Source organism: Antrostomus carolinensis, unplaced genomic scaffold (genome assembly GCF_000700745.2).
Source record: "Antrostomus carolinensis isolate BGI_N321 unplaced genomic scaffold, ASM70074v2 scaffold12573, whole genome shotgun sequence".
Classification (NCBI taxonomy): domain Eukaryota; kingdom Metazoa; phylum Chordata; class Aves; order Caprimulgiformes; family Caprimulgidae; genus Antrostomus; species Antrostomus carolinensis.
Genome location: NW_010304541.1, coordinates 12,630 through 24,245, shown reverse-complemented (window position 1 = coordinate 24,245; position 11,616 = coordinate 12,630). Strand labels below are relative to the sequence as shown.

The window sequence follows — 11,616 nt, the reverse complement described above, 5'->3', positions numbered from 1 at the left end:
ATGAGTTTTCTAAGCAGGTCCCTGAAAAGGCCAAGGTCTGCTCTCCTGAGCTTCCATGCAGCACTCTGGTGGTGTGAACAATGTCTGTGATCCCAGTGAGATTGTCACCTTGCAACTTCATGAAGACCTCTAATTCCTCCTCGTTTCTTGTCCACACTCCGTGCATCAGTGTACAGGAATTTCAGATCAACAACCAGTCATGTTGATTCCCAGGAAAAAGCAAGAGTTTCTCCCATAAAGCTTTCTTCTTGGCACTTGCTTACTTCTGTGCAGACACTTGAGGTGGGCCCCCTTCAGCCATGTTTTGCAATGTTTGAGGTTTCTCTCATCCACTTCACCCTGCATCCTTCACTTCCCAGTCTGGTTCACCAATTTATCCACAAGCAACAGGAAGAAGCATTCTTTGCCCTCAAGAAGTTTAGAAGCAAGCCAGACTAGAAAGTGGTAGTAACATTGTGGTATTACCCACAGACATTGAGTGGTTTGGTCGTAGTGACTCAAGAGTCTGCAGCAGAGCCACGAGCAGAATCCTCAGACATTGTTTTGAAGTGCAGAGATTCATCCATAAAAACAGTCTCCTCCCAAAACACGGATGAAGCACAAGCACTATTTTGCAGGCTTAAGATTTTAAAAGCATTCCTGTTTTGTTTTTGAAAACACACAAACAGCAGGTGAAATGGAGTTACAAATAACATCCACTCACCCTCTTGGAAAAGTACTGTACAGTACCAAATGCCTAATGATTTTATATCTTCCCCATAGGAATCTGATAGCTGTGGATACAGATGAGATGAGATACAGGTTCAGGCAAGTATGACAAGATCTGATTTTCATTAGTGCTGAGACATTCCACCCTTGTGGACTTTCATGTGGGTGGTGGACACTTCACTACTCCATAAATCAGAAGGGCATTTCTCAGTTTCTTAAGTTCTTTTATTGCAGTTTCTTTCTTTAGGCTACTTGAGAAAGCTGTTGAATACAGAGCTAAGTATCACTAAAACATTCTATTGTCATAACCTCCTGATATACGTCCTGCCAGTTGCGTGCAATTTGTAGACATTCATCGAAGATGATATGTTGCGTTTGTTCCCATATGTGAAATTAACTGTCAATCAGCTTTACAAACACGTATTTTTTGTCCTAAACTCCAGTAAAATCTGGCTTTTAAACTTTCTTTAAAACCAACATTTATTTTTGACTATGTGAACATATTGTTCCAAACTGGCAAGAACTGCTCATTTACATCTTTTAACATCAACAGAATGCTAATCTATAGTAAACAGTCTTTATTACAAACAAGAACGTGCTGTTAATCAGTAAGAGAGAGACCCCCAGTTCTCTGCTAGCCTGAGTGGGATGAGTCACAGATTTCTGTAAAGAGGATGAATTATAATTGCATCCTATCAAACAGAGCATCTCCAAACAAACAGTTACACTGCAAGATCTCTGAAACCTAATTTGGGCCTCAAAGCATTTGGGAGTAGGGTGGAGGGGGTTTAGAGCAATCTGTTATTTGAAATAAATAGCTCTGTAAGTGCTTACAGCTCCTCAAATTGAAATATCCTGGGGCCAAATCCTACTGTCCAGAGTGGAAAGAGAAATAGGTAAGAACAGGCCAGCATTGTTCCTCACCAGACTGAAACCTTTAAGATGAGATCTGGAACAGGGGAGGGAACGGGGAGGGCAGACCAGCTCTTCACCTTCTCCAGACCAGTTCTTTTTAACTTCAGAACTGCTCAGATGAGTAAATTTTTTAAAATATGTCATACATAGCATGTATCAAAGCCAAATGACTTAAATGTATTTGAAATTCTATCACAATTATGAAAGAGTAAGGTTTTTTAAATTCTAGATTACAGCTCACTGCCTTTAGGGGAGCTCACCTCTTAAATAATCCTGTGTCATTTTCCACCTAGGTAATTTTTCCAGATTTGCAATCAGTGAGGTCATCTCCTAAACTCCAGTATAAAAAGGACAAAATCCCCAAATCAAAACCCTCTCCAGACAAGCCAAGTCTGAGAGCAAATATCAAAGAAGAGGGGAAAATAAAAACATGAGAGCTCCTGCTTTGTAGCTGATTTTGTTAATGCCTATGATGTTAGCAAAACCAAGACTGCCCCTCAGCAAAAAAATATGCCTTTGATTTCGCTCTCTTTTGGGAATATTTGGGGGAAGAAAAGAAAACCTTTCACTGAACAAATTCATAAAGCTACACTTGTTGCAGTGCTTGTTTTTCTTTTAAGCTTGAGGATAAGCCCTGCCACCACAATGTTACTGGAAAATTGATTTGATTTTCTTCAATTATCTCTTCAAGAAAAGAATCACAATCTGGCAGTCAGCTCAGCAGCTTTCCCCCGCCCCTTGATAAAGACAACAAGAGTGCACACGCTTCTCTGACTTACAGAACTTCGGATATAGATGACCTGTGCTGTAAACTTTGTGACACACACTGTTACTCCTGCGCTCCTTGGCTTCATAAACAAACAAAGCTTCTGAGCCTCATCTATGCCTGGAGAACCTGAGGAGAAAACTGTCTTACAAATGACACGGGCGACAAGGGAATCGTAGTCCTTGCTTCTTCAGAAATTTTGACTGAGTGAGAACAACTACTGAATCCCAATGAAGCCCAAGTTCAAGGAAGTTCCTGTATCTGCACTTTTGGCCTCCACAGACTATGAAAACTTTGCTAAACTAAACACAACGAGAGACACTGAAACTAAGCAGCTAGAGGGGTCCCTCTCATCCACCATTGCACTGATAATAGTGCTGATTATTATCTTCTCTTTGATAATGACATCCCTAGTAACCTACTGTTTTCACAAGTGGAAACTGAGAAGTAAAAAACTGCAGAAAGCACAAGAGGAGTATCAGAAAGATCATGAAAAGAGCATTTTTCAAAGCACGCCTGGACTTGTTTCATAAAAAAAAAAAAAAGAGAAAAGGATCCACCATGAAATACTCTTGCATTAACTGAAAATGAAAATAATAAAAGAATGGCAACTATGAAATTTCCAGGCAAATATATCCTTGTTTTATCTTATTTATAAGAGTTGTTAGCAGTTTGGATATTTCCTACAGCTTTATTATACATATATATATATATATTTATATATTTAGTCTCATTTGTGCAAAGTAAAAGCAATGCAATCATGTATTTTTAATCTCTATTGTATTACAGTAAATCTAAATCTGTTGCTCGCACTCTTTCAAAAATCCACTGGCCCATAGAAGGCAAAAGGTCAGATTTTGGTTAATGCAAACCAACACAGTTGATAAAAATCAGCGCAGTTGCATTGTCTCACACTGATCTCACCATCTGCCTGAAAATTTTGAAATCCAATTGGAATCTTGGGTCAATCAGATCCACAGATACTCAGCAGCCTGGTCCTGAAAGCCTGTAGCTGAAGAACTCTTGATGTCTTCAGCAACAGTTTCATGCAGAAAGCACACAGGACCAAGCCCTAAATCTCTTTGCAGGTGGTAAGTCAGTATTTCTTTTCCACAAGGTTCAGAGCTGAGAGGTGCTAGTGGCATTTCAACCATAAGTGGATTAAGGACACCCAACATTACTGGAACCTAACTTACCAAGGAAAGAGCAAGCCTAATGCACTTTTTTTTAACTAGGCTTGTAATTATTTTTAAACCAACCATACGAGGGTGTGTTTCTATTTTCACAGCCTGTAATATTATGTCACAGAAAAATGACAGATCTATTGTGAGTAGCATATCTAAGTAATATTTTCTAACAAAGTGATGGATGTAATATTAATGTACCTAATTGTTTTAAAAAGTAGAAAACACGTACAATTACAAGCAAAACCCTGCTCAAGTATATAGCTTGCTTGCAATTACCCTTAATGCTGTATGTATTTTTAAACAAGCTATAATACTGCGATGATGCTGTAAAACTTACTTCTGTAGGCAAAAAATGTTCTATTTAAAAATGTCAAGATGAAGGATGTAAATGTTCTTAAAGTGCTATCAACTAAAAATATGAATTTTCACAGAATATTCTAAAGGTTTCTGTTACATGCTATAGATATATCATACACACTAGTCTATGTGAGAACAAACAGTACTATTTTATTACAAAATAAATGAATAAATAAGCAGTGAATATCCATGCCCAGAAGCTGGAATTTTATTTTTAAGGTACCCTGATCAATTCTATAGGTAATTTGACCAATAGAGGACCTAGTACCTTCCTAACAGGAGGTATACACTCCCCCTCATTTCCCAGCCTCCACCCATACAGATCAGGCTGCTGTCAGTGCCCACAAAGATCTTCAGAATCAGTTGTGGAAGAAAAAGGAACAGTTAACATAGTTGCATAAAATGTAGTATTCCTAAGATTAATATATGTATACACAAAATTAAAAAACATTTTTTAAACACAGTGGCACTGAGAATACCAACTCTGTCGCAGGCATTAACAATTTGCATGTAGTGTCTTGGTTAGCTCTTATTGAGCAGAGACAAAAAAGTCACTCTCTGAAAATCATACTGAATGGTAATAAAATTACAGTTTGAAGAATGAAAGTATATTTCAAAATGCTTTAAAAATACATAGGTGGAAGCACACCAGCTCTTGCTAGAGTATGTATCTATGCTTTGGAACAACTGCACTGAAAGCTATAATTCAGGTTTTTACTAAAGAAGAATCTGGGCACTGTGTCAGCTAACAATTTTACAGAGGAACATGATCCCTTCCAGCAAGAAAACCTTGTCCTCATTGCCACCAGTTTAAAATTTTTGTCAAGCTCCCAATATGAATAAATGGGAGCAGCTCCTCCTCTTGGAAGCTGATCAAACAGGCTATAGTAAAAAAAACCCAAACACCACCAAAACAACACAACACCCAAAAACCTGACTCCTGCCACACAACAAACCCATGACCGTGAGACGGCTTTATGAAAAGGCAGCGGCCCCAAGGGGGTCTGAAGCATTTCAGTTTGTAGTTTAGCTTCAGAGAAAGATTCAAGGACAACTGGACCAGTGGGACTAGGTCCTACCTGGCTCCAGGTGATCTTGCTCGAGCAGGGGGTTGGACAAGATGACCTCTAGAGGTCCCTGCCAACCTCCACCACTCTGTGACCACGTATTTCACAAGGAGCCAGAAATCAGTATTCAAACATATTTATCTTTGTCCCCAGTTCATATCCAGGTAAATCAACTGCACTAAAACCTCATTCCCATTCAAACACACGTTAGAAGCCTATCATGAAAGAGATGCAAGTTCACCCTAGAGGAGAAACAAACACAAAGCCCCATGACCTACAGATGGTTAGAAACAAGGCTGTGGAATAACACAATTAACCTAGAAGCCAGGTTAATGTTTTGGGGTTTTTGTTGGGTTTTTGTTTTTGTTTTTACAGAGAAAGCTAAAGCAAATGAAAGTGGCAATTACATTGCTGTACTCCACAGGAAACTGATTTTAATGATAATTTGAGAAATATAAGTTTATCCAAAGGGTCAGTTATAAAGCATAACTTCACGAAATCAGTTATCAGCATACATATAATATAAAACAAAGTATCTACGAAACCCCCTTGAATATTTGTATAAAGTTTGGAGCAATAAACTCTACTACATCACAAATCATTCAGAAGATTAAATAATGCAACTATGTGCAGCATGAAAGCTAGAAACCAAAAGCTTCAAAGTACTTTTAATAGGGAGACTGATTTGTTTCAGTACTACAGCTGCTTACCATATGAATCACCCTTGATCCACCTTGCTCCTTTTTGCCCCAGCAAGCACAAACAAGGGAGCAGGTGAATAAATATTTTTTGACCATCCTTTTAGAGTGTTTCTTTGGCTAAAAAGAAAAATCTGCTGCTGAGGAAAGGAAGGGGGAAAGCTCCTGTGAAGGGAAAAAGGAAGAGAGATTATCTACTTTCCCCCCCACTACGCCCTCTATGTCAGAATTTTTGGATCTCTAGTCTCAAACATTGCAGGATTATTAAATAAATTATTTAGAGACTCAGATCATTCATTCCACTGTACACCCCTAACAGTTGCTACAAGAAAACAGAAGACAAACACTTAGATCTTGGAGTCATTATTGATGAAAAATGAAAGAACTGTAGTGAGCAGGAGGAAAATGCATGTAACAGACATAAGCAAAACATGTTTTGATTTTTCAGAGGAGCTACCTGAATTATCTTTGTAACATTTATGCAGACAACCAAGTAAATGCACTGTGCTGTGCCTTTTACAGACAAATATTGTCAGATGCCTAGCCCAAACAGCTCATAGTTCAATGTATTTACATAAAGGCTTGACAAAAGAATTGCAAAGAAATATTTCAGTATTTCTAGAAAAGCATCTATGTACTGAAAGCAAAAATATCAAAATGCTTTCTTCTACTTATAAAAATGATCAATCTATATTTAGAGCCCTGGAACTCACTTTCTGTGGTTTTTGTAAGGGCTGAAAGCTACACAGACTGGCAGTAACAACAAAATTACATTTGCAAAGGATTCAATTCCTGATCACAACTTCTACATCCAACAGCCTTTACGAGACTTCCAATGGAGTACGGGGCATCCTTTGCCTGGTGTTAAGCAGATTGCTAGAGACTTCAAAAGGTCTGAGAGAAATGGAGAGTGTCACCCAAAGCAAATAAGGAACAGAGATGGGATGTTTGAAAAGAAAAGGTTTATAAGATTGGCTGGTAGGAGATTTAAGGGATTTAAACATTTCTCAGGATTACAGAGCAATGGGAAGAAACACGCAGAAGTTTATTCATTCTATAGGTAGCTATGTAATCCACAGTGACAATTCAAAAGTTAAAGTCAAGCCTAGGGGAATATTTTTGACAGAGTATTAAATCTGCTGTTTACAAGAGACCAGAATAAACTGTCGCTGAAGCAGTGACGACAACTAGCTTTGAACAACTTCGGGCTGCACTATGTTTCCACTTGGGGCTTGACCTACTCGGGATCAACTCCCAGTGAAATCATTCAAGGTCAGTTTTCAAGCAGGAAAAGGCAGATACTTGCTAACAAAGGTGGGCCCATCCACCTCTAAATCCTAGCATTTCTTTGCAAGTTTTACTTGTGGGAAGTGAAAACAAGAGGCTAAACAGCCCTCAAGCACTCTTATAAACAATACACAGCACAGCAAACTATATGGGTATAAACTACAACACCAACTTCAACAATACATACACTTGTCCCAAAATGGGAAAATAAAACGCAACAGTAAGATTTAATCATATTTTCTTTGTAATCAAAATTCAGTAGGAGTTCATAGATAAGGATACTCCTTTAAGATTTACATCTCTTTCAGCAATCTAAACGCACAGAAGTCAGGAAACTGGAGACTGATGAGAGTCAGTAAATTTATGGCTCACACAAGTCCAACAGCCACAAAGTCGCCACAAGAGCAATGCAATGAGCTCTTGCTGTCAGCCATAATCAGACAGGTGGGCTGCCTTTGTGCTCACGGATCAGCATACATCTTTTCAGGCTACAACGAAAATGATTTCATTGTCTAGCCCCCCGAGATACCCAGCACAAAGCCATTTCATTTGGATGTGCACTGGATACCAATCTTTCACCCAGATATACTCTTCGAAAGAAGGTAACTTTGCCATCTCGAAAAATCACAGAAAATTACAACAAGTTCCAAAGTATATTCAAAAAACTGTCAAAAATATTATTTGGCATCTTATTCCAATTTTAATCTATGTTGTTTTTCTCTTCCTAGACACCTATCCTATATAGGTTCTATGATTAATTTATTATCATTTCTTGTCCTGTTGGCATCCTCAGTCTTGCTGATTAATTTCTGTTATAGTTTCATTATTTCAGTTCTATAAATACCTCGCTTCATTTTACTCCTTTCTACAGTTACTTTGCAACCTTCTTTTTCTCCTCCACCTGGGGCACTCACTTTCCATTTAACATGAGACAGTGGGGAAAGACTGAGCTGAAATCCAGTAATTACACCTCCCTGCTCTGAAAAACCGAACCATTTATTTTTCTTACGGATGGAAGGAGCTGTGAGCTGCTCTGAAATCCCACAAACAATCCCTCAAAAAAACAATACTTATTACTTGGCAGATTAATAATAGAAAGTGTTGGCTTTGGAATTTAAAAAACATATACAGCTGGATTACAATACATTGCAACATTTGCATTTAGGAAGAATAAAGAAGTGAATCATAACCCAGATGCCAGCATGCTGGGCATTATCTGGCTCCACCTGCAAGAATATTAAACCACCACCCAATTCATCACTGACAAAACAGGTTTTATCCACAATCATTGGCATTCAGTACAACTGCCTGCAGAAGATTCTCCCAGTTCTTTATGCCCTTGAGTTGTGTTTACTACTTTCAAGCTGTCTATTTTCTGACCTTTCAGCCTCTGCCATAAGCTCCTGGGATCCTCTGAAGGTTTGGGAAAGCTTCTGAGTGCTTCTCCTAGAAGTGTAAGCACATCCTGAAATAAAAAGGAAACAGAAATTACTTGGTTTTGTATTCCTGTCATTTCTCATGTCCTGTATCACAGGTCTACCACTGGCAGCTACATCCAGTGCTTGAAAGCAACTAGGGAGGCAGCACTCATCAGCATAATTGTGCTGGATTTTTAAAGCACCCTGTTTAAAGTGTGGCCAGTGATCTGCCCCATAAAGCAGGTTTCTACACTAAGGAGGGGAAGGAAAAAGCAGCTGGCCTTTTCAGGGAAGCTGGGAGAAAAACAAGAGAGAAAAAAGTGAAACCTCACTTGAGACTGAAGTTCTCCAATCTTAGCTATGGAGTGAATGAGTCAAAAATCAAGAGACTGGCATTATTAGGAAAAAAACGAATGCGCACAAATTCCCATCCTGCTCACAGACACAGAAAGACAGATCTTGCAGCTTCAGAGAGCACTACTTATTATTCATTGCTTAGAAACAACCTTTCTGATTCCCTTTCAAAAAGTGAGTGAAGAGTTCTTCCTTCAGGAAAACAATCATCCTGAGGAACAGACACCAAAGACCAAAGGAATTGTCTAAGTTTCAGCTTACATTGCCTACCATCTGCTCCAGAGGCATTTCACCCACAGAATCACCTAGATGGGAAAAGATTTTTAACATTAAGTCCAATCATTAACCTCACACTGATAAGTCCCCGACTAAACCATGTCCCTAAGCACGTCTATGTGACCATTAAATACCTAACGATAAACCTCTAATCCTTGTGGCAGCAAACACAGACAGAAGAGAGTTCTTCCAAGAAGAAATCTCAGTGCATCCGAGAGGCTTTGGCCTCCATAACATGTGGCAGCGTCCTGTTCCGAGACTCCTACGCCAAAGGATGAGTAAGGAGGACTAGTGTGGGCACAGTTACCTCATATCACATCATTTTGTTATTTACCATTTTGTCTTGGACAGCCCATCAGAAAACAAACTGTGGAGGAAATAATCAAGATGTGCCCAAAATAATTTTAGGACCTTCAGCTTATATAAATCAGGTAAATGCAAACGACTTGAGCAGTATGTTAGCCCCAAGCATTTTATTGATGATAGGGAGCCAAATTCTATTTGACTTGCACTGCGTTCAGGTCAATCTGATCTCACTACCATAAATCAGAGGGAAATTTGGCTTACAGATTCTTTAGTTAGAGTATATAGAAAATGTACCACAACTTTTTTTAAAACAACATTTGCTTACTCTGGAGTAAAGCTGCTCTTCAAATTTCTCTTGGAGTAAAGCACTTTCCATTAGAATTTTCTTTCGTCTGAGAAAAGTAATCTCAGCTAACTCTGCTTTCTTCTTCTGACAGTCAGGGCACACTGAAGATTCATGGATTTGCGCTTCCACCACCTGAAAGACGAGACCTTGATGCAAGATGGTCACTCCATTACAAACAATCAATAAAAACACAAATACCGATACTGTCTAAAGACAAAACTTTTGTAAGCAGCTGTACATTATTTCATAATCTTTATCACACTATCATCTTGATGAGCCTGCTTGAATGTTTTCACACTAAATATATTTGATTTTCCCCAGGTATTACCCCATCCAGCAGCGAGAACTTGGGTATAAGTAGATAATTCTAAATTAAAACTCAGAACTATACCACTGATCTGTAAGATACTATTTCTCCTTGGAATAGGCAGTTTTCTTGATGCTTGAGAGAACTATACCACTGATCTGTAAGATACTATTCTCCTTGGAATAGGCAGTTTTCTTGATGTTGCACAGACATTACTGACTTCTTCCACAGAAACTATAATGGTCAAAAAAAATAAAAATTAAAAATGAAGCCATGTGATTGCCAAGCAACACATCAGTGACCAGCCAAAACCAACTGAGAAGACGCAGTTACGCTGGCAGAAAAATTGTTTTAGTGAGTGTAACTCCTCTGACCCTGAGTAGATCCTCAATACAAATTACAATTTTGCCAGTGTAATCTATACATATTTTGCTAGTGTTAAATATGTTTAGAGCACCACCAGCCATTAGTTACTCTTGCTTAATGAGCACCTGAAGTTCCAGGAAGCCAGTCTGTGCACACTAAACAGTTTTCCACAACAGCAAATACACTAATTCCTGAAGGCTTGATTAAATTAATGTGTTTTACTCCACATTTCAAATATCTGATCATCACAACTCTGTAACAGCAATTGTTAATCAGCAGTAATTCCACCATATATAACTGCCTGTCTGTAATGAGGCTATAGAACAGCAGTGTTCCTATGCTGAGAGCATACATGAGGCTTTAAATACCAACCATAGAGGATATAAGTTATCTTTCCAAATTCTAAGAGGTAAATAACACCAAAGCAATTAGTTTAAATATCTATATGCAGCTCTGAGTCAGAATACAAACAAAATTCAACAGTTTTCTTTGTAAGATGAACAGTAACACTTAATTCCTATGTTAATGTATCCACCGTGAAATCCTAAGCATATTTAACAGCATTAGACAAATCCCAGTATTTGTGCATTTATGCAATATCAATAATTTGACCCGATTTAATTTACACAGATTCCATCTGGTTACCTAAACGCAGTAAGTTCCTACAAAAGCAGTGGAATCAAGCCTAGAAAGTCAAGTCTTAAGCCCCTCTCTCTTTTTCCTTGATTCCTTCTCCTCTGCACAAAAATGTTATTATGTGGAGGTAAACACAGAAGCAAATAGACATAGCAGTCATTTTCCCTAGAAAATAGATTACCACACCGTAAGAAAAATAAAGAAGCTGTAAAAATTCTACAAAATTTGGATGGTGGGTTGGTTAACATTAATACAATAAAAGAATGCAGGTTGCTGAAATTTCAAAACAATTTAAACAAACAGGAAGCCTGAAATAATCATCACGCCAGAACTGACTTTAAAAGTACTGCTCCCTGCTCACCTGGCACAGACTTTGCAGAGGAATGTGTTATCACTTTTACTACACAACATGGGAATAAGTTAAAGGCAGCAAATGTGATAGAGAGAAAAACTAAATTACTGTAATTACTATTCAAAGCTCATTTTTTGTTTTATCAGAAATACCTTCCCAGATGCAGACATTCTGTAATAATTTCAAACAAAGTATAGACATTTGCCAAGGCCCAGATTTATGAGTAAAGGCATCTGTAGGTAATGGTCACTACTCAGATCCACAGAACCA

At 38.3% G+C, this 11,616-nt stretch overlaps 1 protein-coding gene across 1 annotated transcript in view; it reads right to left on the bottom strand.

Annotated features, from left to right (window-relative positions):
- Positions 1-8,270: 8,270 nt before the first annotated feature.
- Positions 8,271-11,616, bottom strand: part of CUNH8orf48 (chromosome unknown C8orf48 homolog) — a gene marked incomplete at its 5' end in the record, with an annotated part of 13,712 nt that continues 10,366 nt past the window's right edge. The window contains 2 exon segments of the mRNA XM_029084152.1: positions 8,271-8,450; positions 9,665-9,817. Coding sequence (XP_028939985.1) covers positions 8,271-8,450; positions 9,665-9,817 — 333 coding nt within the window.